Source organism: Pipra filicauda, unplaced genomic scaffold (genome assembly GCF_003945595.2).
Source record: "Pipra filicauda isolate LSUMZ 115617 unplaced genomic scaffold, ASM394559v2 scaffold582_size373904_pilon, whole genome shotgun sequence".
Classification (NCBI taxonomy): Eukaryota; Metazoa; Chordata; class Aves; order Passeriformes; family Pipridae; genus Pipra; species Pipra filicauda.
Genome location: NW_024104734.1, coordinates 312,260 through 339,566, shown reverse-complemented (window position 1 = coordinate 339,566; position 27,307 = coordinate 312,260). Strand labels below are relative to the sequence as shown.

Sequence of the window (27,307 nt, the reverse complement as noted above, 5' to 3'; positions counted from 1 at the left end):
GGACGGGGTCAGGCCGCGGGACACCGAGCTGTCGGCGGTCCCGGAGCCGACGGGGGTCCCAAAGCCACCGGGGGCACGGAGCGTGGTGGCTGCAGCCCCCCGCACCCCTCGCTCAGCAGCGGCGTTACCGGAGGCAGGAGGGTGACACCGGCAGCCCCCGCACCCGGGATTAGCTGTACCCCGGGAGAGGCCGCGGGGACCGGGATGGCTTCGGGGAAGGAAACCCGAGCCAAGCCACCCCGGCAAGGCCACCGAGCTGCAGGGGAGGACCCCGGCTCGCACCGGCCCTGGGATGCCGGCTCCATCCCGACACCCAGGTGCGGACACAGGGACACGGTGGCCACCAGCCAGCCCTCTCCGAGCCCCAGGGTGGGGGTCGGGGCTCGCGGGGCGCCCACGGCCGGGCAGTGATTGCCGGGTGCCCACGGCCGGCGCTGGCTCCCTGCCCCGGGCCTATATTTGTCGGTAATGACAGGCTGCTCCGGGGCGTTCCCGGTCCGTACCCCGCAGCCTCAGCCCCCCGGCCCTGCCCGGCTCAGCCGGTGCCACGCGTGACCCTGGTGTCCCACTGCCACCTGCCCATTCCCGGGCACACGCAGCCACAGGTCCGGGCTATAAAAAGCTCGGCGTGGGGTGGCAGCTGCGACGGGGGGTCCCGTGATGGCCGTGACAGGAACGGGGTGCTCCGACCCTGGCAGTGTGTGGGAGAACGTGAGCCGGGGCTGCCGGAGCCAGACCATAAATGTCCAAGCGCGGAGCCGTCCTGGAACAGGGACAAGGCAGGAGAGTGGCGGGGAGCCAGCCGGGCCCCCCACTCCACGGCACACACGTGTGCACACACGGCACCCACGGGCACCTGCAGCCTTGGGGGTCTCGCCCCCCAGATTTCCAGCAGCACATCCCCCTGGGATCCTGGGGGGGTGGCCCAAGCCATGGGACGCTCCAGGAGCTCGGAACTGGGGCTCCCCGGGGCTCCCCACACACGCGATGACCCAGCCAGAGGGGAATTTGAGGCACGGCGGGCTGGGGGCTCCCTGGAGAGCTCGGGAATCCCCGCGCGGAGGAATCGCTGGGCGAGGGAGTCCCCGCGCACTCACGGCCGCTGCTGCAGCACCCGGAGGGTCTCTGCGTCCCCCAGTTCCTCTGGATGCTGCTTCAGTGGGATTGGGGGACACCCCAATCCCACTCCAGTGGGAGTCCACTCCAGTGCCCGTCCCGCGTGGGCACCCCATTCCCCGCGGGCGGAAGGGCTCGGGGTGGGACCCGCTTCCCGCCGGCTGCCGGAGGAAACGGGGCAGGAAGGGCCTGGCCGGGGCCCCGCAGAGCCGGGACGTGGCCCACGGCACCGGGGGCTGCGGCGGGCGGGGGGACACGGGGGGTCCTTGGGAACCCACGCAGGTCCAAGGTGACATCAGTCGGTCACCCCAAGGCCGCCCCACCCGGAGCCCAGCGGGGAGGGCAAAGGGGGCAGCGCGGGGACTGAGGGGGGGCTGCAGCCTGGTGGGCTCCCCTGTGGGACACAGCCCCCCCAGCCAGCCCACCCCGCTCCCCACGGGGCTCTGTCCCCCCCCAGTCACAGCCACACGTCGCTGCAAAACGTCTCTGTATTGGCGAGCGCTGGCGCGGTACAACAGCCCCGGGGGGGCGGGGGGCGGGGCCCCCCCAGCCCCCCAAACCTGGGGGACGCAGGGCCCCCCAGTGCCCACAGGGAGGAGGGCACCGATTCCTGAGAGCAGCAACGGCTCCGTGAGCCGTTTCGGGAGGGTCCTCACGTCCGTTCCTCGGTGTCACGTCCGTCCCTCGGTGTCAGGACCCCCCCGGCCTGGGGGGGGCCAAACCGGGACCCCTGGGGCCAACCCAAACCTCCTTCCCCCGGGGATGGGGGGATGAATCCCCTTGGAATAAATAAATAAATAGTCCTGGGGGGGTGGGGACCCCCGGCTAGAGGTGACTCTCCTCCTCCTCCAGTGCCCGGTTCAGTCCCGGGATGAACTTGAGCAGCCGGCGGCGGAAGCTGCTGTGTCGGCCCTTGCGGGGGGCGGCCGCCCCCTCCCCGGGGTCCCCGGCCCGGGCCCAAAGTCGCCCCGCGGCCCCCACACCCCCGGCACACTTGAGGCTGGCGCTGCGGGCCAGGGCGGGCCGGGGGCGCGGCGGGGGGGGCGCGGGACCCCCACTGTCCCCCTCCTTGTCCTTGTCCCCATCCTTGTCCTTGTCCCCATCCAGCGAGTCGGCGGAGGCGAAGACGCAGGTCTGGTACAGGGAGTCGTCGCTGCCGCTGGCGCGGGAGGAGCCCCCCGGCAGCCCCCCCTCCCCCTGCAGGCACCAGCGGATGGACTCCAGCGTGTCGTAGATACTGGGATCCTTGGCCACCACACCTGATGGGGGACACGGAGAGGGGTCAGGGGGGCCAGGGGGTGCCCCAAAGCCCCCCCCCCCAGCCCCCCGGCCCCCACTCACCCCGCACCAGCCGCTGCTCCTGCACCATCAGCGAGCGATACTCCCCCCACTTCTCATAGAGTGTTTGCTGTGGGAAGGGTGTCGGGGGTGAGGACCCTGCTGGGGGGATCCCCAAACCCCCCTGACTCCCTCAGGGCCCCCCTCTCACCTTCAGGTACTGCAGCCGGGCTTCCAGCTCCGCCCTCCGGATGGACGTCCCATAGAGCGTGTCGAGCCTGTGGGGCAGCAGCCGTCAGCGGGGGGGAGGGCTGGGGCCCCCTGGACCCCCCCTGAGCCCCCCCAGCTCACCGGAGCACGTTGCCTGAGCTCTTGATGATCTCCACGATCTCCCGGTGCCGGACGCCCTCCACGTTCAGCCCGTTCACCCCCGTGATCGTGTCCCCTGGAGGAAGGGGGGGGGGAGGCGAGGGGGTGAGCTCAGGGCAGCAGGTCCCCACTGCCGGGGTCCCCCCCCGAGCCCCCCGGGGTGTGCTCACCAGCCTTGAGCCCCGCGGCCTCGGCCGGGCTCCCGCCGTGCACGCGGCACACGAAGGTGAACATCTCCACGCTGTTCCTGTCCTGGTGGTGCAGCCCGTAGGTCTGGAACGGGGGGGGGGGGCTGGTGAGGGGCACGGGGACCCCCAACCTCCAAAGTGCCCCCGAGCCCCAGGGCCCCCCAGCAGCAGCCACGGGGCAGCGATTGCGGTGTTTAATTGTTTAATTGCCGGTGGGTGATGAGGGGCAGCCCCCCGGCCCCGGGGAGGGGGGTCTTGCCCCGATGGCTGCGCCCCAGTGGGGCCCCCCCGGGCTGCCCCCGCGGGCACGGCCGGGGGAGGTTCGGTAACACGGCGGCTCTGTCACTGCTAAAAATAACCCCTGGCTCAGAGACAACTTAAAAATACCCTCGATGCAAAGCAAGGTGCGGGCTGGCAGGGTGGGGAGCAGGGCATGGCACGGCTGAGCACGGCACAGCTCGGCTCAGCTCAGCTCGGCTCGGCTCAGCTCGGCTCAGCTCAGCACCCACCTGGATCTCGAAGCCGAAAGACTCCTCTGCCTTCTTCTCCAGCGTCACCACCCTCCTGGGGGACACGGGGATCAGGGACAAGGCAGAGACCCTGGCACCCCCCAGCCCACCTGCACGGACCTTGGGCCCTTCTCAAAACGCTGCTTTGGGGACCACCAAGGACAGGACCCCCCTCCCCAGGATGGGACCCTCCCGCAGGATGGGATCCCCCCAGTCGGCCTTGGCCAGAGCCCTGCAGCCTGTCCAGCACCAGGCAGGGTCCCCACAGGGTTTGGGGATGTCAGGGCCCTCCAGGGAGTGTGACCCCATCACTGCTCTCAGGTTCCCCCACAAAATCTCCCCCATTTCCAGTTCTTCCTGGAACAGTGTCCCAGGGACTCCAGCCCCACCCCTGTGTCCCCCTGTGTCCCTACCTGTGCTCCTCCGGGGACTGGCTGGGGGTCGCCCACCTGAACCCTGCGTCCTGCAGCAGAGGAAGAGCCATCACTGGGGGACACCCCAGGGGACATCCCCCCCTGCCACCCCCTCCAGGGACAGCCGAAACGGGGCGTCCCACCAGGGCAGCACCAAACCCCTGGGGAACACCGTGCCAAGCCGGCACCGAACCAGCACCCGGGAGCCCCCCCAGCCCCGCGGCCCCCCCGGCTGGGTGGGCATAACGGGGCTTTGATCGGCGCTCAAAGGCACCCTCAGAGCTGCCCCGTGCTCCCCCCACGCTTTGACGTCAACCGCGCCGCACCCACCCCACGCCGCGCTCGGGGGGGGCCCCCCGGCACAGAGGGGCCCTTTTGTGGTCACAAAGTCGGGTTTTTTCATGCAAAATTCCCCCCCCCCTCCCGGCCCGGACAATGCCCCTGTTGTGGCGGGTGCGGAGGCGTGGGCGGGCGGAGGGACCGGCCGGGCACGGCAGGACCCTCGCCGCGGGGCAGGAGGTGACAGGGCTGTCCCCAGATGCCCCTCCGAGGCCGCGGGGCTCCAGCAGCCCGGTGCGGGCGGTGCCACCGCGAGCTGCGCCTCCGGAGTGGCACGTGGCCCGTCTTGGTGGCACCGGCTCCGTCCCCGCTGTGCCACGTGGGTGCCACCAGCCCCGCAGGTGCCACCGGACGGTGGCGGGGCCGTCCCCGACCGCATCCGAGGGCGTTTTAAGTGCAAAACCACCCGGATCGGGTGCTTTTGTCACAGGGAAAGTTGCCGCCCGTCACTCCGGGCCCCACGTCACGGCAGTGACGGGAAGGTGACGTGGGATGTCCCAGACCCCCTGGGGACGTCTCCGGTGGTGGCCTTGGCCGGTGAGGGGGAGCCGGGACACCGCGCGTGACCCGGGCTGTGCCAGCGCGGCCGCGAGGCCACTTCTGCTCCGGATGTCGGCTCCGCTCTCGCTTCCCCACAAGGCTCAGGAAGCGCCGCGGGGCCGGGGGGGAGCGTCGGGGCGGTGACAGTCCCAGCGCCACCGCAAGAGGCTTTTCCAGGGGCGTGGGGGCAGAGGGCCCCGTGCCCCACCAAAGCAGACATGGGGTACCCTGTGCCCTGTCCCCCCCATCCTCTCCAAAGCAGACCCGAGGTACCCTGTGCCCTGTCCCCCCCATCCTCTCCAAAGCAGACGGGGTACCCTGTGCCCTGTCCCCCCCTGCCCTCCCCCTGAAGCAGAGCCCAGGGGGGCTGTGGGGACACGCCTGCCCCGGTGCCAGGGCCGCGTACACCAGGGTGGGAGCCTGGCCCTGTGCCCCAAAAACTACAAGGCAGGACATGGGGAGAGAGCAGGACAGGACGAGGGGCTTGGGGGGCCGCTGTGGAACAGGGAAGATCCCGTAGAATAACGTGGGGAGGGACCTGGACAGGACGTGGGGCTTGGGGAGGACACTGGGGTGGGGGCACAGGGACAATACCGGGGCAGGACGTGGGGAGGATCCGGGACAGGATGTGACGCCCTGGGGGACAACACTGGAGCGGGATGGGAACACCGGGAAGATGCTGGAGCAGGACGGGTCCGGCGTGAGGAGATGCTGGGGCAGAGCAAGAGGCTGGGGGAGGTCACCGGGCCAGGACCGGGACACCGGGGCGGGACGGGGACACGGAGCGAAGCTTTGGGGGCTCCCGGGGGCAGGACGGGGGGGACCTCGAGGCAGGACAAGAGCCCAAGAGAAGTCGCCGGAGCAGCCCCGCCGGAGCAGCGACCGCGCGGGGCGGGGACACCGCGCACCCCCTGCTCTCCCCCCACCCCGGTTACCGCTCGCGGCGCCGGTCCCCGCACCGGCCCCGGTGCACAACCCCCCCAAATCTCCTACCTTGCGCACGCGGGGCAGGGTCCCGCCGGCCGCCGCCAGCGCCCGGTACAGCTCGGCGGGGCCGGGGCTCTCCGGGGCCGCCGCCGCCGCCACCGCATCGTCCTTCGGCCGGAGCCGCCGCCGCCGCCGCCGCAGGGTCATGGCCGGGCCGGGCCGCCCCGAGCGCCGCTATATGGGCCCGGCGGGCGGGGACAGCGCGGGACGCGCCCGTTTCGGGGCAAAACACGCCCCTTTGTGGCTTAAACCGCGCCTATTTGTCTGTAAGCCGCGCCTTTCGCGGGAAGCCCGGCCCCGTGTCCGGCATCGCCCCCGCCCCGGGTCCTGCGTGGGGACCGTGTGGGGGGTCCCGGGGGTCCAGCTTGGGGTCCTGGGCAGGGATCCCCTTGGGGTCCAGCGTGGGGGTGCAGGGGGGATGTCCTGCGCGGGGTCCAGCGTGAGCGATCAGGGGGAGGGTCCTGCGTGGGGTCCTGCTCGGGGACCCCGTGGGGTTCAGCGTGGGGGTCTGGGGGTGCTGCTGTGGGACAGCAGGGAGAAGGGGGAGGTGGTGACCGGGAGGTGCGGGGTGGGACACTGCCGGGGGTGTCACGGGTGGCACCGTGGGGTGCCAAGGAGTGGCCCCAGGGGTTACATCGGGGATGATTCTGGGGAGAAACCAGTGGGTTTCCGGGCGCAGAGGCTCTGCCAGGCTCTGCCGTCCCCCCGACAGCTGCCACTGCACCCCCCAGGCCACCACCCGCCGCCAAAGCCGCATTTGGGATTTAACGGGAGGCAGGAGCTGCAACAGGGGCGGCCACAGCCCCGGGCCCGGCTCCCGGCGGGGGCGGCCGAGGGGGGATTTAAACCGTTCCTGCGCGATCCGTGCCCGCGCTGAGCCGGGACACGGGAGGAAAGAACAATTCCCGGAGGCAGCCGCGGTGTCTGGTGCGGACACGTCGCTCCGGCCGCCCCTCGCTGCGCCGCGCCGGGAGGCAGCGGGAATTTTCCAGCTGGAGTTGAGAGCTTTGCCCAAATGTTTGTCTAAAATTCGCCAAAAAAAATGAAGATCGTAACAATCCCGCTGGCGTTCCACCCAAACCTCCCGCCCACAGCCTGGCCTGGGGTTACCAGGAGGCAAAAGTTTTCTCCCGGAGCGGAGCTGCTCCGGGCTGGAAGTGCTGGGGAAAGGATGGGATCGAGCCCACCACCCCGTCCCGAGGCACCAACCCCCTGGGGATGGAGAGGAACATGCTATTCTGTTCCCGAAATCTGGTCATGATTTGGCCCCCTGGCTGAAGCCATCCCAGACTGTTTCCCCATCCCATTTCCTAGAGGAGTAAAGACAAATTTTGCTTAAAAATTCCCCATATTCTCATCCCACTGCTGCCTCTGCTTCCAGGACGGGGCTGGATTTTCCCAGGGACCACAGCAGGAGCTGCAGACAAAGCTGGGAATGAGGAGGGACGAGCCCAGATGGCGACTCCCCCTCCCCACCATGTCTGAGCCCGGGGGGACCCCAGGCCCCGGCGGATTTTCCCCTTGATCCGCTCACAACAGGCTCGTTTGCAGGAGGCTCTAATTAGGGAGAATTAGTGGGGGCATTTTGCACAGCACCGGTTGCCCTTGGAGCAAACGGGATTTTAGAGGGCCTTGGGCGGTTTGCTCTGGGATTTATCCTTTCTGGAAGCTGTGGGAGATACAGGGATGCTCCAGGGGGATGCCCACTGTACCCACCACATCCCCAGGGATGCTTTGGGGGGATGCCCACTGTACCCCCCCCATACTCCCTCCTGCTCTGTGCCTGTCCCCAGAGAAGGAGCCCCGAGTTCAGCTGCTCATCCCTGTGTGGGCTGGAAATCCCACCTGCCACCTGCTGGAAGCTGCATCTCCACCAAAAATGGGAATATTCAACATTAAAATGTCTTGACCGGGATTCCCAGAGAGATTATTTTACCTGTGGGGGACAAGCCCCCTCCCAGCCCCTTTTTCTGGGGGCCTGAGATCTGCCCTGTGCTTCCCACCCCTCCCAGTGAACTGAGAGACTCCGACACCTCACGTGAATAAAACAAACTTTTAATAATGTACAGCAGAAATCGACAGCCTGGTTTTATATTAAACAAAAGATTTCCTATCTTACACCGTATGTACATTTGCATACTGAAGAGGTAAAGTGGCTAAGTGGCTATTTTCTTACAGTCCTTTGCTAAGAAAAAAATGTACAAAACCAAACAAATCAAAGGGGCAGAGAAGTACCAAGAGTTCTGTCCTGCAGCCGCGTACCGCTGATGGACCCCCCTCCTCGTCCTGCACTGGGCTCCCCTCGGGCCTGCCTGGAATGCTGCTTTTTCCCAGAGCTGCTGCAAGGCCCGGAGCCTGGCAGAGATTCCTATGTGCTCCCAGCCAGCTCTGGCGAGCGCTGGCACCCCCCGGGCACGGCTTTGCATGAAAGTGCTGTGTAAATGCTACATGGTCAGCGTTCCCGCCGCGGATCCCGCTTGGTTTTCCCCATCTCTCTCTGTCTCCCAAACAAGGCTCTTCCTTTCCTAGGACGCTGCTCACGGGGGTGTCGCCCTTCCCTCGTCCCTCGTGCCTGACCCGGGCCGACCCCGCGCGCCGGGCGCTGTTTGGTTTGGCGCTGAGGCAGGTGCATGTGTGGCTACAGTTGGAGGGGGGGGGAGTCAGTGCAAGTTCCGGAGCCTCCGGAGCGTCCCTGGGAATCGGCCTGCACGGGGATGGGAGAGCCGAGGGAGAGCCCGCAGTACCTACCAGTGGGGGACGTCCCTTCCTGCCCAGCCCGTCCTTCCCCAGCTCCCAGGGCATCCCCGGGGCCTGTGCCAGCAGCTGGAGAGTCCTCAGCGCCGGGCAGTGCCCGCCAAACCCCTGGGCTTCTAAACGCAGGTTTCGGGGGAAACGGAGACTGGTGGGAACCTCTGGCTGGGACTGGGAGCCGAGATAAACTGGGATGGGACGGGGATAAACTGGGATGGGACGGGGATAAACTGGGATGGGACGGGGAGCTGGACCCCGATCCCGCTCCGGGAGCTCCGCGCCGCTCCCAACTCCTCGGGGGGGATGCAAAAGGGCTCCTAACACGATGCAAAACCCACACTCCTCACTTTACACAAGGTCACAGACAGACGGGGGAGTCGGGGGGACACACGGACAGGGACACAGACAGCAAGAACAGAGGGATTGAAATAAAGATTTAACCCCGGCGGCCGGAGCAGAGATGAAACCTCACCTTAGAGAGCAGGAGCAAGGTCAGAGTAGAAACAGTTCCAGTGTAAATCGAGCTGTGCATTTGGTTTTTTTCCTTTTTTTTTTTTTTTTGCAGTGATTTCTTTACAAACCAACAGGTCAAGAGGTAATAACTAGAGATTGTTTTTCTTCTCTTAGAAAGAATTAACAATATTCAAAAAAGTTAAAATCCAGACCCTCCCAGAAAATAATAATAATAATAATAACAATAATAATAACAACAATAATAATAAAAAAAATAATAATCAAAACCACTCCAGTTAAAAGTTATGGCTTCAGAGTTCTCTACCGCAGACACTGACCTGACCCCCACACCATGACTGCCAAAATCAGCAGGGCAGCCTCAGCCCTCACTTCCATGTTCACTGCAGACAAGTCATCCCACCTCTTCCTCACCCGGATTCAACGCTGAATGAAAAAAAATCCATGCAGGCCCCCCCACCCCACACTTAAGACATGGCCACTTCCACATCAGGAGATATTTATACACCTATATTAAAAAGATGGACGTTGATTTCCCAACCCACACCCGCTGTCAGATCCTGCCCGGCGCCTCTGGGAGGTGCAGAGCACCCCCAGCACCCGTGGATCAGCCCCCAGAATTCTGCCTGGATGGTGGACTTGGGAATTGTGTTCCCAGGAGAACCGTCCCCTGCTTTCCCTGCAGGCCGGGCGCAGCGCCTGCTCCACCTCTGACACATCTCAGCTCCCCCCCTACCAAGAATTACAAACCCCAGGGGCTCGAGACAAAAAAAAAAAAAAAAACAAACCACCCCTGGATTCCAGGAGTGATTCTCAGTTCCTTATTTTGTTTTGTCTTAAAAAAGGGACAGGGTGGCAGTGAGGTGACCTGGCGGGACGTTCCCCGCCGGGGGAGCCGAGGATCCGCTCTGCAGCAGCCTGTCCAAGCTCCACAAACGCTCACAACTCAGCACAGGAGAGCACCAGCAACAGCTCACAAACGGGACACTCGAGATTTGCACATGCACAGGAAGCACGGACAGAGATGAGCCACCCACGGGCAGACACCGCACGGCTACGGAGGAGATGACCAGGCACAGGGACACGCGCGCCTCGCGCATGCAGACGCCGGCGCCCCGACGGCCGCCGGGGCGCTCGGCTGGACTTCTTCAAGCTTAAGAAAAAAAAGGAAGGGGGGGGGGGGAAACGGTTTCGTGAAGCTGATCAACTGTCCCGGCTCAGCCTCTCAGAAAAGGGAGCACCATTTTGTTTTGCTTTTTCTGCACCGGCGTGCCAGTCCCCTGGAAAAATCCTCAGAGCAACGGCAAGAAAAACCTTCCCTTTCCCTTCCCACTCCCGGCACCGGGCACCCCGGGCTGGCCCCGACCCCGCCAAGGGGTGCCCAGCGCGCGCTGAGCTTTACAGGGATTCCCGTTAAAGGAACAAAGAGTTACGATCGTGGCTGAGATCCCTCGGGTGAAGTCCCCTCTCAAGTCTCCACGCTCCCAGGAGGTGATCACAAAAGGTTTCGGATTGTTTCATACCCAAGCAGGGAAGAGAGCGGTTCCGTAGGCTCCGTCCCCCCGCCTCGCAGCCTGCAGGTCCCGCTGTCTGGTTGTAGCAGTAGGTTGGGCTGAAACACGAGGTAGGCCTCCATCACATGTCTACTCTAGCACGGCAGCTCCTGTGCAGTTTCTTCCTGCTGAGGCTCAGAGCCTAAATTTTCACATCTTCCTGGACGCTGAGCTGGGAGAGGGTTTTCTTGATGCGGAGGGCGGTGAGCCGGGCGGCTCCGTTGGCGTACCAGCACTCCCGCATCATCTTGCCCATCACCCGCAGTGCCTGGGCAAGAAACAAGGAGGGATATCAGTGCTCTGCTCTCCCCCAGGCCCCACGTCGCTCTGCCAGGCTGCTGCTCTGCCTGGACACGGGGACACCCTCCACACCCCCCAAAACCAGAGCTCAGCTTACAGCGCTCACTGTTCACTCACCTCATTGCAGGATAATTATGGAAGGGTTTGGGTTGGGAGGGACCTTAAAGATCATCCAGTCCCACCCCCTGCCATGGGCAGGGACACCTTCTACCAGCCCAGGTTGCTCCAAGCCCCGTCCAACCTGGTCTGGGACACTTCCAGGGCTGGGGCAGCCACAGCTTCTCTGGGCAACCTGTGCCAGGGCCTCCCCACTCTCCCAGGGAGGAACTCCTTCCCAATATCCCATCTAACTCCACAGTGTAAAGCCATTCCCCCCTGTCCTGGTACTCCAGGCCTTTGTAAATAGTCTCTCCCCATCTTTCCTGCAGGCTCCCTTCAGGTACTGGGAGGCCACAATTAGGTCACCCCAAAGCCTTCTCTTGGCCAGGCTGAACAATCCCAGTTCTCTCAGCCTTTCCTCATGGCAGAGGAAGGGGAGGTGAGGATGGAAGCCGACCTTACCTCGTAGCTCTGCCACCAGTTGGGGATGTTGGGCCGTAATTTCTGATCACACACGACCTTCCGCATCTCCTCGATGGAAGGATCAGAGGGTACAAGGTCGTAGTAGGGAAGCTGATACTCCTCATGGATACCTGGAAGGCAGAGAGGGGGAAATGCAATTCCTGGAGAAGGAATCACGGCCACAGAGCTCGCTGAAGGCAGGCGGGTTGGGGCTCCATGACTCACTGCTGAGATGCGTCAACACTTTGCACTTATTTAGAACAGAAATGAAGAATCTGGGATTTGGGTTTACAGGAAAAATTCAGGGAAAATAAAATGCAGCTGCCCAAACTGGAACAGAGTCAGCGGGCTGGGATCAGCACCTCCCAGCACGGAGCCAGGGTCACCAGATCTCAGTGGCAGTGGGGCTGTCACACGTGGGACAGTGGGGCTCTGTCACACGTGGGACGGTGCTGCAGCTGCACGTGCCAAGACATCTACACTGATCTGGGGGAAATCCCCCCACCAATGGGCACCACCACGTCCTTAAAATCCATCCAAAGGAACACCAGACACCAGTGGGAGCATCCACCCCCATGTCCCCACACCGGCCAGGCTCAGCAGCAGCCGTGGGTCACCTCTGCTCCTCCCTCAGTGGCAACACACAGGGACATTCCTCCTGCAGCCCTGCTCTCCCTCAAACCTCCCCAACAGCAAAGGGAAGCCCAAGGCTGGGAGACCCAGGAGGAAGCAGAGCCCAGGGCACAGCACACCAAGGTGTTACCTCCTGCGTTGCACCTTCGGGCAATCTCCCAGTAGACCAAGCCCAAGGCGTAGATATCGGCACATTTAAAGGAATCGAAATGCTTCATGTTGATGGTTTCATCCAAGACTTCTGGGGCCATGTATCTGTAGGCAGAAAGGAACAGCGTGTTCATTCAGAGAGGGAATTCTCTGGAAGATAGTAACTGATCTCTGTTTTCCCCACACAGCACTTCCCAGCAGACCAAACTCTGCATGGCACAGCCCCCATCAGAACAGAACTGGGCCCTGTGGTCTAACAGAGCGAAGAAAATAACTCCCAAACAACAGCAGGCTGGGAAAAGAGGTAAAAAGAGGTTTTTGTGTCCCCAAAACACATCAGGCTCCCAAGAGCAGGTTGGCCAAGCCTGTTGCCAGGTACTACATAAGCTCCCTGGTGCTGGGTTTACGTGGCTGGCCCACCCCTCTCAGACTGAAGGTACTGACGTCCCTTGGGCATCAACCTGGGCACAGAGCTGTCCCTGTGGGACACTGGGAAACGCTGGACACAGAGAATTCCCCCAGTGCTCAACCAGCAGCTCAGGCATTTCCAGTCTCACTCTGATGCCTCTGGCTGTGTTTCCCTACCGTTTGGTGCCGACCCTCTGATTGGGTGCGATATCAATCGTGTCGGTGACGGAGTCGTGCCGGACAGCCAGGCCCAGGTCAGCGATGGCGCACGTGCCGTTCTTCTTCACCAAGATGTTCTTGGATTTCAGGTCCCTGTGAGCAATCCCAGGTTTCCCTAAGAGAGCAAAACAAAAAGCAGCGAGGGTCAAACTGGGGAAATCCGTCTGTCGAACCGGCGCGGAGGCAGCGCCGGATTTCAGGGCGTTAAACCCGGTGTTGCAACACATTTTCCTGTTTGGATCCATGAGGGACCGGGGCAGGGCTGCGGTGGGAAGAGGCTCCGGTGGCGTTTCGGAGGCGCCGCTGATGCAGTGGCATCCAGAGGCCTCAAGAGGGACGTGAACTCCATGTCCCAGCACAGGCGCGGCCCTACCGACGTCAGGAGTTTGTGCTGGTGCTGCTGCCTGCGCTCACATCCCACCCAGGCAGTGCCAATTTTAGGATGGGATGTGAAATGGTGATATAACTCCCGGGAGCGAGCGCCAGGATAACCCACTTCCCAGCCAAAGCAGCCGCTCTATTTCTGGTCAGTAAGGACCAGCTGAAGCCGGGCTGGCTCAGAGGCTCAGGCAGGGTTTGCTGGGCAGCACATCAGCCCCCCCGAGCAGTTCTGCTTTAGCCTCCCCTCGAGGATTCCCGACTGGGCTCTTACCCTGAGTGCCCACGATCTCCATGTGCAGGTGGGCCAGCCCGCTGGCAGCAGACAGGGCGAGCTTGATCATGCCCTCGATGGTCACCGTGTAGCGGTTCAGGTAGTCGAAGAGGGACCCGTGCTCGTGGTAGTCGGAGACGAGCCACAGCTGAGTCCATGTCCCATTATCTGCAGCAGGAAGGACACGGAGCTCAGGCAGGTCCCACACGGGGACCCCACACATCATGGAGCAGCCCCCACCCTTCTGGGACAGAGCAGAGCTGCTGGATAAGGCTGCACTGATCAGTCAGCCTGGGGCAAGTCAGGCAGCAGAAATGGCTCCTATCAGAAAGAGCGTGGCCAGCAGGACCAGGGCAGTGACTGTCCCCTTGGGCTGGGTACTGGTGAGGCCACACCTCCAATCCTGGGGTCAGCTTTGGGCTCCTCACTCCCAAAAGAGACACTGAGGGGCTGGAGTGTGTCCAGAGATGGGAGTGGAGCTGGGGAAGGGGTTGGAGAACAAGGAGAAAGATCTGGAGAATCCTGAGGGAGCTGGGAGGGCTCAGCCTGGAGAAAAAGAGGCTCGGGGGGGACCTTCTTGCTCTCCACAACTTCCTGGCAGGAGGGGTTGCCAGGTGGGGATCGGGCTCTGCTCCCAGGGAACAAGGCACAGGACAGGAGGAAATGGCCTCAAGCTGTGCCAGAGGACATTTCGATTGGATATTAGGGAACATTTCTTCATGGAAAGGGGGATCAGGCACTGGACCAGGCTGCACCCTGGTGAAGCCTCCGCTCCCAGGCCCGAGGCACCTCTTACCTTTGTTATCCGCAGCAATAAACCCCAGGATGTTCTCGTGCCGCAGCATCACAGTTTGATAGATCTCAGCTTCCCTGAACCAGGAACGCTCCTCACGGGAGGAGAAGATCTTCACGGCCACGTCGCCCCCTCGCCACCTGCCTCGCCACACCTCCCCGAAGCGGCCTTTGCCGATGATCTCCTGCAGGACAATCGTCCGAGCCACGGTGCGCTGGACAAACAGCGGCAAACCTGGGCACAGGGGACGGGCAGGAATGAACCCCTGCGGCAGCAGCAGGACCTCCTGAAAACCCAGAGGCTGGAGAACACCCTCGAACCCAGCAGGCTCCACGGCTGGTAACAACCAGCAGCCTGAGCAAGGCCCAAAGCAGGGGATGGTGGTGGCTCCTGCGTGGGCTGTGCCACTGCTCAGGCAGCATCTGCATTTGGCTTTGAAGCAGAGGAGCAGTCAGGGAACTCCTGCTCCACGGCACATCAAAGGAATTTCAGCCTCAACATGCAAAGAACGGAACTCATCTAAATCAGACTCTGCTAAAAAGCAGAAAACCCCCTGAATTTCTCTCAAGAAAGGAGTCCCAACGTCGCCGCCATCGCTTGTGGAGAGCACGGAGCTCACCTGCCCACAGCGTGCATGGAAGAGATCCCAAACACTTTGTACAGAGCAGCAGATGTGCTGCTGAAGGTTTATTCCCTGGGCAAATACCAGGTTCTGACATTCTCTGCCTCTCTGGGTTTTCCTACAGTTTCCACCTGCTGGAAAATTCCTTTCCTTCTTTAACCCAACTGCTTTCCTGCTTCGAAGCCACAACTAAATGATGACTTCCCATCTACTCCATGAATCCCATCTGGGGATTCCTTTTAAGTGCTACAGAAGCAAACACTGCACATCACCCACCTGGGAAGACTCAAGGATTCTTTGGGATAAAATGGGCTGTGCAAATGCACTGTTTGCACACTGTTAAACGTTCACCTGCTTGGGTCTCTCCCATTTTCCTGCCAGCTTTGATGCAGGTGACATGCTGCATCCTCCTCTGAAAGCCAGCAATGCACAGCTTAGCAGTTAACTGCTGTTTCCAACCCAAATCCACTTCCGAGGCTGAACTGGGGAGAGATGCAGCTGCCTGAGGTATCCTCTTGCAGTCAAGGAGCTGAACTATTGCTCTTACCTCAACACTGACACAGGGTGACCACACGACTGAATTTAACCATCCCTCCAGGTTACTCATGCCAAACACCCCGAACACCCCTGTGCAAAGCTGTGGCAACCATGAGACAACTCCAACTCCAAGTTCTCCTCGGTCACTTCCCGCCCTCCCACAGTACCTGAGCCCGAGCCGGAGGTGGAGAGATCGTAGACCAGATCTTGCAAGGTCTTATCCTTGGAAAGGCACATTTCACAGGAGGGGTCCTCCATGTCGAGCCGCTGGCGGTTGTGGTAGACTCGCTGGTGGTGATGGAACACAAAGACCACGATGATCATGACGACGAACACGAGGAACACGGGCCCGGCGATCACCGCCACCAGCTCCACGGGACCCCAGCTCGACGGGGGCTCGTTGTCCTTCAGGTGCCCTTGGCAGGAAAGGGAGAAAAAGAACAGGCGCTTTGAGAAAATTATCGCTCCGTTGAGGGCTTTCTTCTTGTGTTTTAATTATTCTCTCAGAGCCTGGACAATTTTAGCTCACTGTTCCGGGACATCAACACGGGGCTGATCGAGGCACCAGGCAGGCAAAATGCAGCTGGAACCCCCAAAAGAAAATGGACCTGGGATCAGGGATCATGGGCATTCACTGTTTTAGAGGATGGGAGCCTGTCCTGGGCTGAATCTTCCAGAACAGTCTGCAGTTCACCTCCCACTTGAACCCAACCAGTCAGTCAGGGTTCATTGCTCCCTCTCTGCCCTTTGCCCTGCAACAACCAATGAACCTGCACCTGAAGGCAACAATTAAATTTTTGTCATTTTGAGCCCAAATAAGACCTCCCCCCTGCTCCTGAGGAAAATGACACTGCAGTCTCCACAGCACCCACTAGAAACCAGCCCAAAACGGAGAGCAGGAGGTAGGAGGAAGCCCCACATGCCCTCTGTGGCCCAGGAATGAGAAGCAGACATTTCCCACACCCTCACAGAGGCAGGGCTGCTTCCCCTTGGTGTATTCTGAGCCCAGGCACCCTCCACCCCCCCCACACTTTGCTCTGAAGCTGCTGCAACGTTCCCATACTCGTGTTCAGCACTGAAAAGATCTGGAGTCCTGGAAAGGAAGCAGCTCCAGCTGATAAAGGCAGGTCCAGCTCACAGCTCAGGGCGGGCTGTGCCCGGGGAACACGCACGTTCCCATTTTAATTTGAAGTAGTTTGTTATTTCCACTTTACAGAAGGAGGAAACAAACCCAGCGCTCGAGTTCACGCATCGACCAAAGGGAACGGGCGAAAACAGGGCCGAGAACTGCAAATTCCCAATCCCAAACCCACGGCTCCTCTCCTCCCCACTTCAAACACCCGACTCATCCCGCTCTCCACTCACCGCTGGGAACCATTAAATCAATTTTGTTGCAGAAATCGGAGTAGCAGCAGTGAGTGTTCCGCAGATCCTCCGAACTCAGACAATAGAAGGGCTTCCCAGCAGGAATCAGTTTGGCCTCGGGGATGCAGGTCCGAACGTGGTGTTTGACCCCGTCCAGGTTGAAGACCGAGACCATGCAGGCGCCGTCCGTCTCGCAGGTGGAGTTGGCTTGTTTGCAGTCGGAGCACAGACATGTCAAAGCTGGAAACGAAACGAGAGCAAGCCCTTAAACCCCACCGAGAGCGAAAGCGCAGGCGAGAGGAAGGAAACCTTCCCCAAACTCCCCGTTCCAGAGGGGCCGTTCTCAGCCTCTGGAGGAACCGGCCTGAAGAACAGCACAAGTCAGGGATTTCAGGCCTGCAAGAACCCAACTTCAGCACGAAACCCAGCGTGGGGGCAGAGGAGCCTTTCCAGGAGGTGCCTGCCCAGGCAGCCCTTTGCCTGCCCCTGTTGCAACCACCGCCGGCCGTGCCCCGAGTCACCCCTGCAAACCGGGCGAGATCCACTCCCAGCCCAACCTCTGGTCAGGCTCAAACCCAACGCAACAATTAGTCCAACTGATGGATGTGATCCCCCCCGGCCTGGCTGCCCAGGCTCCAGGAGGAGCTGCCTGATCCAGGCTGGCGAGGGACGACCACCCCAGCTCCCGGAGCCCAGGAGCAGCTGGCAGATGCCAAACCCAGCCCCATCCCAGCCGACTGCACGAGCCAAGCGTGCTACGCCCAGCTAGATCAGCCACTTATTTAGCAACTGCTTTCCTGATCCGAGACACTACCTTGGGGTCAAATAAATTCCTGGCTTTTCGCCTGCTCCCCACGAAGATTATTCGGGTAAAAGAGCGAAGGAGAAACTCCGAGGCAGATTCCCACATTTTTCCGCCTCCCAGCTGTCATTGTGCTTTTCTCAAGCTGCCTGAAAAACTGTAAGCAAATCCCCAGGCCCTGCCATCCTTGGGAACAAAGAGGAATCCAACAATGTCAAGAAGAAGGGTGGGGCTTGTTTAGCAGCACGCCGGGTTTTCTCCAGCTTTCATCAGCTCTCCCAGCCTCCCCCGAGGGAACCCGAAACCTGCCCTTACCCGCTGCAGCAATGGGCTTTCGGGTAGGGAGGGTTTCCAGAAGGGTTTGAAGAGATACAAGTGCCACAGCTGACTCTCCCCAGGCCGATCTGAACCTTCTCGGGGTAAAGCCACGCGACAGCCTCAACGCTCTGTCGCGTTTGGGGCCACGTTACCTCGAGCTTAACAAAAAACAAGCTGGTCCTGATTTACTCGGGGTTCCTTCAGGAGGAAGACACCCATTAGCCCTCATCCCAGAGTCCTGGGTAAATCAATCAGCCTAATTGCATTACTGTTCACTTAATTCTCCCTGGACGCTGCTCCTCGTTTTCCAGCTGTTGTTGTGAACTGTTCCAGACGAGCTAAATGTGGCTGCTGGGGAGTTTGGAACCAACAGATTCAAAATTGCACTGAAAAAGCCTGTGACCAGTGACAGGACCTGAGGGAACCTCTGGAGCTGCGTCAGGAGAGGGTTAGGTTGGATCTCTGAGGGTGGTTGGCACTGCCCAGGCTGCCCAGGGCAGTGGGCACAGCCCCAAGGCTGCCAGAGCTCCAGGAGGGTTTGGATGATCCTCTGGGGCACAGGGTGGGATTTTGGGGTGTCCTGGGCAGGGCTGAGGGTTGGACTGGGTGGTTCTTGTGGGTCCCCTCCAGCTCCAGAGATTCCATGAGTCTACAACTCTATCTGATTAAAACCCAGAGTGAGAAACCTTTAAAAAGCCTCATGAGCAAATGTCACTTACTACCATGTGCTCAGCACAGGCCAGGGAAAAGGGACATGGGACAGAAAAAGGACAGGGAAAACCTTCAGACTGATCCATGTTGGGAAGGGTGGAGAGCATCCATGGATTCAGCAGATCCTATGAGGAAACTTAATAACGAAAGGAAAAGACCCCTCTACTGATGTTCACCTCAAAGAGCTCCGAGATCAGGGTTTTTCTGTGGCCAGCAGAGCACAGACAAGACAATTCTGAAAAATACAAACACTTGGGGGAACAAAGGTTGGTGATAAAGGAGATTTTATGAACACCCGAGATGGCAAAGAGCAGCCAGGGCACATTCCTGCCTTCATGTCTTACTTAAAAGGAAATGGTGTTTTAAAGCATCTCCCTTATTACTTATCAAAAACTCGAGGTACAAATTAAAAACATTTAACCCACACACATCTCACCATGTAGGTTCTTTTCAGTTTGATTTAGAGACAACAAAACTGAACTTTGGTCCTGTTAGACTCATTTCTGAGGTCTCAATCCCAAGATTCAGACTGTGGCAGTTTTGCTTCCAGAAGCTCCCAAGTAAACAAAGCACTTCAATGCACGAATAAAACTGATTTTGTAAACGTCTGAGTGAAGTATCTGGCCTGAAACCCAGCATGCCTTTGAGAGGGAAAGCAGAGGAGCTGGTTGTGTCTGCTCAGTTGCATTTGTAGGATTAAAAAATAAAAACAAAAAATCAGTTTACCTGCAAGGTACGATACCAGAGCCCCGGCGCAGAGACAGACTGAGATCCTTATCTGTTCTGTGCAGAAAGCCAAAATTTCCTGCTAAGGAGGGGGATGCCCCACGGCCTCCTCTCACCCCATTCCCCCTCTGAGACAAACTGCTCTTTTTTAACTTCAATTCTACTGTTTGCACCTCAAAAATCCCCAGGGTGGGAGAGCAGCGGGAACAAAGAGCACGGAGCCTTCAGCACACACGTCTGTGCTCCTTTACAATTCTCATCAGCGACCCTCAAGGGGCTTTCCAGATATTCCTGGCCAGAACCTCCAGGCTGCAGGCAGGAACTCTCCAATTTTCTGTGTGTGCCAGGGAGGAAAGGCCTGTCTGCACCGGGAAGCTCCCGGCAAAGAGCAGAATTACAGGGCAACCCGGGCAGGCCCAGCAGCTCCAGCTCGATTAAACCAGGGGGAAAAATTCTTCTCCCATCAGTAACACCCAGAAGCCAGGCAAAAGGAAGGGTTGTTTGCCCCTGGGTGGGGGTCAGGAGATGGCCAGGGAAGCAGAGCCACCCACCAGGTATCTCTTGGGTGCTGTGGGAGCAGCCGGGGCGAAGCAGGAGGAGACAAGAAGCGGATAAAAGGATTTTTCATGCCAACAGCATTCTTTTTTTTCTGGGGGAAGAAAAGCTCCTATTGAGCAAAACATATAATCTACTTAATAAAAGAAACTGCCTGGGCTGAAGGAAATAGATGGGGTGAAGGAAAACAAAGAGCAGCTCCCAGAGCCGGGGAGGCACATTCCCCCCTCCGGAGCGCCCGGGGATGAGTCTGCGTGGAAGGAGCGAGTGGAGCTGGAGCAGAGCCCGCTCCATGAGCTCCCCACACGGACACCCCACTCCCAGCCCAGCCCAGCCCTGCACAGACGCTGTTTGAACAAGCCCAGCGTTGAGCTGCAGGTCCCAGGGACGGGGCTTTGTTCTCCTGGAGAGATGGAGCAGGTCGGTGTTTACACGGAGCAAAACGGGGCCTCTCTGCTTCCCAAAAAACAGAAGGGCAGCCAGCGCTGCCAAAGGATAAACTCTCCTTGATCCTGGACTACCCCAGCCCAGGGCTCGACTCCTCCAAACCCAAGAACTGCTTCTGCTCCCTGTGGTGTTCCCGGATTCCAGTGCCAGCCCCAACAGGATCCCGGGGAACGGAGGTGTCCGTGTCCTGCCTCAACCACAGCGGCGAGGAAAACACGAGCAGGGCCTCTCCCACCAAATCCCCCCCCTCAAAGCAACCTGAATTCCCACAAGGGATCCAAACAAACAGGTGGGGGGGGGGGCTGTGGATTCGAGCTCTGCGCTCCAGGGAGACTCAAGCACCGAGCTCTGACAGGCAAAGAACATTTCTCCTCCTCTCCCAGCAACTCCCCGAGCTCATTTTGCACATATTCGTCCTCGCACAGGGTTTCACGTGTCAAGATGTCTCTGCAGCGAGACAGGGGAAAGTTTCACAGCAAAACCTCCTGCAGTGGTGGCAACCACCTCCTGGAATGCGTTTTCCAGCGCCTCCCCAAAGCACACGGAGCAAGATGCCATTTTCTCAGGGCTGAGAACTCTACCTGATCAAGATGTATGAGGATAATTAACCTGAAGATGAGTATTGGTAAAATTGCCAATAACCACCCACGTATTTACCAGATAAACAGATTTTTTCGGAGCGACTGTGGCTGCTGTTCTTTTTCAACAGTTCGAGTCTGGGCTGGAAGAACGACTCCCCTGACTTTGAGCCTTTCCAAGGCTCTGCAACAGGAGCTGCAATTTATTGTGTCTCTGTGCAGCACCAAACTTAATGAGCCCCACTCTGGGAGTGCTGGTTTCATGCTGCAGCAGCACAATGTTAGCAAGAGAAATGGGAAACAATTGGCTTTGTAGCTCTGCTGCTTCTTCAGATGCTCTAATGAAGAGGGACGTGTGTAAACACGCTTGGAAAACAGAAATATCTGTCAGTGTTTGGCTCTATGCTGTGCTGAAATAAAGAATAACCTTTATCACAGAGGGTTAGGAATAAAATCCCTTCCCTCGTGCTGAGGGAGCAGAGGTGTGTCCAGCTGCCCCTTTGTGCTCCATGTTCAGCTGTACCACCCCAGAACAGCCCTCCAAGAAAACAACCAGCTCCCTTTCCAAAAATCTGGGCTGAGGGCAGACTGAGCCATCTGATGAAGGCTTTAAAGACAAAGATTTCCTTGCCATTATCATGGAATCCTGGAATGGTTTGGGTTGGAAGGGGCCTTAAGGATCATCCAGCCATGGGCAGGGACACCCTCCACCAGACCAGGCTGCTCCAGCCTGGCCTTGAACACCTCCAGGGCTGGGGCAGCCACAGCTTCTCTGGGCAACCTGTGCCAGGGCCTCCCCACCCTCCCAGGGAGGAATTTCTTCCCAATATCCCACCTACCCCTGCCCTCTGGCAGTTTGAAGCCATTCCCCCTTGTCCTGGCACTCCAGGCCCTTGGAAATAGTCTCTCTCCCCCTTTCCTGCAGGTTCCCTTCAGGCACTGGGAGGTCACAATGAGGTGACCCCAAAGCCTTCCCTTCTCCAGGCTGAACAATCCCAATTCTCCAGCCTCTCCTCCCGGCAGAGCTGCTCCATCCCTCTGATCATCCTGGTGGCCCTTCACATTCAGATCCACCTCCATTCTTCTGCTGCCTTGGCATCCACAGTGGGATCCCCACACCCCTTGCTGGGACACATCCGAGTCCAAAGCGACCCCTCCAGTGTCTCCCCCAAGTCCCAGACCCAGCTCCACCTTCACCCATCGCCTCCAAAATCCCTGCAAGGACAATTCTGGATGCTCCCACAGCCCGTTTCCTCACAAAGCAGCTGGAGAAACGAGCCCAGATCTGCCCTTCCATAGACACAGCACCACCACCTCGAGCACCTTCCCCACACCTCACTGCCCCTTCAGCTTCTCCTGCTATTTGGGATGCAAACACCTCTTTTGCTTCTTGCTGGTGCTTATGAAATCCACTGACCCGCTGCTGCGAAACGAAAGGGAGTTAAAATTAGCTGCAAAAAAAAAAAAAAAAAAAAAAAAGGCAAGAAAAAAAAAAAAAGCAGCACTTTCACGCAAGTCATCCAGAAACTAAACATTATCCTGGGATATTTCAAGCTGGAAATAAGAGTCTCAATTTCTTTGAGCTGGCTGCAGTCCCCTGGCACAGGTTGGACCTGACGTGAAGGCTGCATGGCTGAGTAGAAAACACACGAAATGGAAAAAAAAAAATGAGAAAAGGCAGGAAGAACGTGCCTTTAAAGTGCAGAACTTTCCCTGCATCGACTCAAGGAACACAAAGGAGCTTCCAGATGAATTGTAAATAAGGAATTGACAGGAGTCTCATCATTAAGAGGGTAATTAGAAGAAGCCTCGATGTTTCTGCTGCTGCTCTTCCACTCGGAACACAGATATGTGGCTCCGAATTCCCTCTCCAGGCTCTGGTCTGACACCCATTTTGTGTTTAAACTCGTCAGGAAACCAGCTGAGGAGCCACCAGACCACACCAGTGCTGTGGAAGAACATCCTGCACACCTGATGCCCAGGTCATTACCGAAGTTCCAACACTTCAACCCCATCCTGGCTTTTCTCAGGCAATTGGCTTTTCCAGAGTACAAACAAGTTGTTTAATGTGAGGTCTCTATTCCCACATCCAGCAATCCACCCGTACTTCCAAAAAGCCCACAGAAGGCAGCAAGGCTACCAAGGGGATTTGAAGTGCAGGGAAGGCTGTTTTGCTGCTGAAAATAAATAAATATATGTCTGCAAGCAAAGCACAGGGAGGCCGAGAGCCAGGGGCTTAAACCAGGGGGACAAGAGAGCTCCCACCTGGCATTTCATCCCTGTCAAACCCTGGTGGGGGAGCAGTTCCTGCCCGCTCTGCTCAGGGCAGACACATTCCCACTGGTCACCACCGCCCAGTGAACTTTGCTCGCTGAGAGAACTGACGTTTGCCTTCGCTCCTTTCGCAAGAGCCATTTCCGGAGCATCCCCTCCTGGCAGCGCCGGGGAGAGGGGGGAAAAAAAAGGAAAAAGAAAAAAAAAACCCAACCCGAGCTGTCTGGCCAAGGAGCTGGAGGAGTTCAAGAATGCTTGTTGGACACTGTTTCTAATTTCCAGTTAGAGAAAGGCTTTCTTGGAAAGTGGCAGGGTGGCGGTTACGGCCGGCGCGGGGTTCGCCTGATTTAACCGGGTAAATATTTGCAGCAGGTGTTAATGATAAAAATCTGCTGCCCCAAATTGTTCCCCACGGTGGGTTTGCTGCTTTCTTTCGAGCAAAGCTGACCCGCAACACCCCAGAACCATCACTGCAGAGGCACCTTTCTTGATTCTTTTCCTTTTTTTTTTTTTAAAGGAAGGGGCTGGAGGGGGGCTTTCTGCTCTGTTTGCTGGCACACAGAGGCTCAGGCTCCCCAGCACTGCAGAAATTGGGATGTTTTTCCAGCCTTCCCTGAAATAAGCAGCTGTTAAACGTGTGGTACAAAGCACAATAGTGAGGGCAGCCCCGTGCATCATGGCTGCTCCAGCAGCAAACAATTCCCAGGGGGATTCCCTGTTCCCTGCCATCCTGCCCCTCGCTCCACGAGCACAGCTCCCTCAAATCCAGGCTGAGCTCACACCTTGGACTGAATAAAACCATTCAGTGCACACTGAGCGGAAACAATAGTCACTCACAGAGGCCAAAATCAAAGGCACCGAGTTTCCAGGGGATTCGTGCAGTCAAGTGGCCCTTTCCTGTTTACTAATTATGATTATTTTTTTTTAATAAACACCATCTTGCACCTAAGTGAGAGCCTGAGAGCAGCTGTGCAGTGGGTCCCATCAGATCCTGCTCTGCCATTCGTCACAGAGGAACTGAAACCCCTTCCTCGGGCTGGGTTTTACCTGAGGTTACACCAAAGCGCACCTAAAACACCCCCTAAAACACAATCCCATCCCCAAATTCCCAGGACTCACAGGCAAACCCTCACCTGCTGCCCAGGTGAGATTTAAAGCCATTTTCCGCGGCTCTGACAAGTCCAGATCTGCACACACACACACACAGTTATTACCCTCTGACGGTCGGCTGGGAATGCAGAACCCGAAGAGTGAGAGGTTGGGGAGGAGGAGAAAAATATTCCAGCGTGGAGCCTGTCGGAACAGGCACCCGAGTTACACAACAGCGATCGCCCCGACAGCCACGGAGCTGGACTGGGCTGGGGAGCCTTGGACACCGGGGGCCACGGCCACCAGCCTGTCCTCTGTGCCCTGAGGGATGCTCAGAGATCCTTCAGGCCCCTCCTCTGGAGAAAAGGGCCCAGCTCATCCCAAATCCAGAGGCAAGACCCCTCGCTCGTCCCCCGGGAGCGGCAGGACCCCGCCAGGTAAAGGGAACGGATCAGCACGGAACAAACGACCAACACAAAGAGTTTTCCCTCCCTCCAAACAAATATTTACAGTTGTTCCAACCCAGAGGCTCAGGGCCGGGGAAGGTTTCCTTAAAACCCCAAACTGCAGGTTCAGAGGGGCTGGAAGTTATGGATCTCCAGGGCAGGGGGGGCCACCAAAGCCCCCCCAGGATGGGCCACGGGATGATGGGAAGAGGTGACAAACTCCACAGGCTCCACAAAAAGACGGTGGCACTTCCCACCTTGGGCTGACCCGCTTCTCAGTGCCAAGCCCAAAACACCTCTGGGACCCACCCCCAGGAGCCCCCCCAAGCCCATCCTCACTCTGAGAGAAGCCCATAAATCCCGGTTTCCTTCGTGATCCCCTCAAGCCAGGCTGGAGGCTCCCAGATCTCTTCCCAAGGTGAGCACGGGGGGCCTCGGTGGAGCATCCCTCAGCACCACAGGACCCCCCAGCACTGGGAGCTGACCCCCAGCCCCAATTGCTGTTGCCCTCCCCAGACATCTCAGAGGGGGAAAGGGACACCCCCCAAAACCAGCTCCAGGGTCCTCTTTGCACCACACACCCCTGTGAGCCCCCTGAGCCCCCCCGGCCAGGCTGGACCCCCCCCCCCGAGAACCCTCACACGAGATCCTTGATGTCTCCAGAGCCCCCCAATCTCCCAGGAACCCCCACCCCATGGAGCCCCCTCCCCAAATCCTTCTCTCCACCCTGAAACACCCACTCCTGTGTCCCCCCCCGCCCCCAAACCCCTCAGTGCCTCCTCACAGCCTCGGGGGCACCTCCAGCTCCCCCTCCAACCCTCTCACCCCCCCACCCTCCAGGACCCCCGCATTCCATGGATCCCCCTTCCCCAATTCCTCCTCCCCACCCTGAAACACCCACCTGTGCCCCCCCTCCCGAGCCCTCAGGGCCTCCTCACCGTCTCGGGGGCACCTCCAGCCCCCTCAAACCTCTCTCACCGCCCTCGAACCCTCCTAAAATCTCCCCCCCGGCCTCACCCCCCCCTCACCTGCCCCACAGCCCCCACCCAGATCCAGGCCCGGGCAGGCCCCGGCCCCCCCCGTCCCCCTCAGCCCCCGGCATCGCCTCACCCCCGCTTCCCCCCATCGCCCCCCGCTCCCCCTCACGAACCCCCCCCCGACCCCCGGTTCCCCTCCCGGCGGGGGCGGGGGCGCCGCCATGTTGTGCCCGGTGCGGGCCGGGCCCGGCGCCGCCGCTCACTCACCGCGGGCCCCGCCGAGCGGCCCGGCCAGGAGCAGCAGCAGGGCGAGCAGGGGGGCGGCGGGCGGCGGCGGGGGCCGGCGGTCGGCGGTCGGGGGCGGCGGGGAGCGGGGGGCCCGGGCGGCCATGGCGGGCGAAGCGCCGCGGCCTCGGAGCGGAGCGGCCGCAGCGCCGGCGGGAGGGGGAGCGGAGGGGGGCGGGGCCGGCGGCGCGGGGGGCGGGGCCGGGGGCGGGGCCGGGGAGGGGCGGGGCCGCGCGGGCGCCGCGGGGAGGGGAGGGCGGGGCGTGTGTGTGACATGTGTGTGACATGTGTGGGACATGTGTGTGATGTGTGTGACATGTGTGACATGTGTGTGACATGTGTGTGATGTGTGTGATGTGTGTGACGTGTGTGACATGTGTGACGCGTGTGTGGTGTGTGATGTGTGTGTGACATGTGTGACATGTGTGTGACATGTGTGTGATGTGTGTGACGTGTGTGATGTGTGTGACGTGTGTGATGTGTGTGACGTGTGTGATATGTGTGTGGTGTGTGTGACGTGTGTGTGATGTGTGTGTGACGTGTGTGACGTGTGTGATATGTGTGTGATGTGTGTGACGTGTGTGATATGTGTGTGACGTGTGTGAAGTGTGATATGTGTGTGATGTGTGTGATATGTGTGTGACATGTGTGATATGTGTGTGACGTGTGTGACGTGTGTGATATGTGTGTGTGATACATGTGTGATATGTCTATGATATGTGTGGTATGCGTGCGATATATGTATGACATGTGATATGTGTGTGTGATATGTGTGACGTGATATGTGTGTGATACGTGTGTGACATGTGTGTGTGATGTGTTTATGCAGACATGATGTGCGTGCATGCAATCATGTATGCCGTGTGTGCGTGGGTGAGGGATGTGTACAAGCGTGATTTGTGTATGTTCAAGTGTGATTTCTGTGTGTGGGATCATGTATGACATCTGTACATACATGCTGTGTGTGTTCAAGCATGATTTGTGTGTGTGCATGCGTGATGTGTGTGTGTGTATGTGCAATCTGCCTGGGGACTGAGCCACCCTGGGCAGGGCACCCCAAAACCTGGCCAGAGAGCCCCAAACCCCAGGTAGGGCACCCCAACCCCTGCCCTGCCCAGCCCCACATCCCCTCATCCCCCCCCCCACAACCAGCAGCTGCCCGTTGCTGCCCAGTTCCTCCCAGTCCCTAACTGGGCTCAGACCAAGACGACTCCAGGGGAGCCCCCTGGAGCAGCCCCAGCCCCTCATGGGCACCGGGAAGGGGTTGGCACAAGGCTGAAGCCAGGTTTGTCGCGGGATCCGACGGATCCATTGGATACTCGGAGGTGAAGCCACAAACGGAGCC

At 59.5% G+C, this 27,307-nt stretch overlaps 2 protein-coding genes across 2 annotated transcripts; both read right to left on the bottom strand.

Moving 5' to 3' along the window:
* Nucleotides 1–1,590: 1,590 nt before the first annotated feature.
* On the bottom strand, nucleotides 1,591–5,886 carry TAMALIN (trafficking regulator and scaffold protein tamalin). Its single transcript, XM_027732167.2, has 8 exons — nucleotides 5,746–5,886; nucleotides 3,874–3,923; nucleotides 3,461–3,515; nucleotides 2,934–3,036; nucleotides 2,746–2,839; nucleotides 2,606–2,672; nucleotides 2,458–2,524; nucleotides 1,591–2,375 (listed from the first exon to the last, which is right to left on the bottom strand). The coding sequence occupies exons 1-8, from the start codon at nucleotides 5,884–5,886 to the stop codon at nucleotides 1,942–1,944; spliced, it is 1,011 nt and encodes a 336-aa protein (XP_027587968.2). The 3' UTR covers nucleotides 1,591–1,941.
* Nucleotides 5,887–7,778: 1,892 nt separating this feature from the next.
* ACVR1B (activin A receptor type 1B) lies at nucleotides 7,779–26,005 on the bottom strand. Its single transcript, XM_027732165.2, has 9 exons — nucleotides 25,945–26,005; nucleotides 16,755–16,994; nucleotides 15,557–15,805; nucleotides 14,234–14,464; nucleotides 13,438–13,605; nucleotides 12,744–12,900; nucleotides 12,139–12,263; nucleotides 11,376–11,506; nucleotides 7,779–10,782 (listed from the first exon to the last, which is right to left on the bottom strand). Exons 2-9 carry the CDS (start codon nucleotides 16,927–16,929, stop codon nucleotides 10,657–10,659), a joined length of 1,362 nt encoding a protein of 453 aa, XP_027587966.1. The 5' UTR covers nucleotides 16,930–16,994; nucleotides 25,945–26,005; the 3' UTR covers nucleotides 7,779–10,656.
* Nucleotides 26,006–27,307: the final 1,302 nt, after the last annotated feature.

Excerpts from the sequence above, each read along its gene's own strand:
- ACVR1B (XM_027732165.2), bottom strand. The coding sequence starts at position 16,929 with ATGGTCTCGGTCTTCAACCTGGACGGGGTCAAACACCACGTTCGGACC. Across the intron at positions 14,465-15,556 it reads CACCTCCGGCTCGGGCTCAG|GTTTGCCGCTGTTTGTCCAG; the intron begins GTACTGTGGGAG and ends CCCTGTGCCCAG. Across the intron at positions 11,507-12,138 it reads CCGAAGGTGCAACGCAGGAG|GTATCCATGAGGAGTATCAG; the intron begins GTAACACCTTGG and ends TCTGCCTTCCAG.
- TAMALIN (XM_027732167.2), bottom strand. The coding sequence starts at position 5,886 with ATGACCCTGCGGCGGCGGCGGCGGCGGCTCCGGCCGAAGGACGATGCG. Across the intron at positions 2,673-2,745 it reads AGCTCAGGCAACGTGCTCCG|GCTCGACACGCTCTATGGGA; the intron begins GTGAGCTGGGGG and ends GCTGCCCCACAG. Across the intron at positions 2,376-2,457 it reads GGAGCAGCGGCTGGTGCGGG|GTGTGGTGGCCAAGGATCCC; the intron begins GTGAGTGGGGGC and ends GTCCCCCATCAG.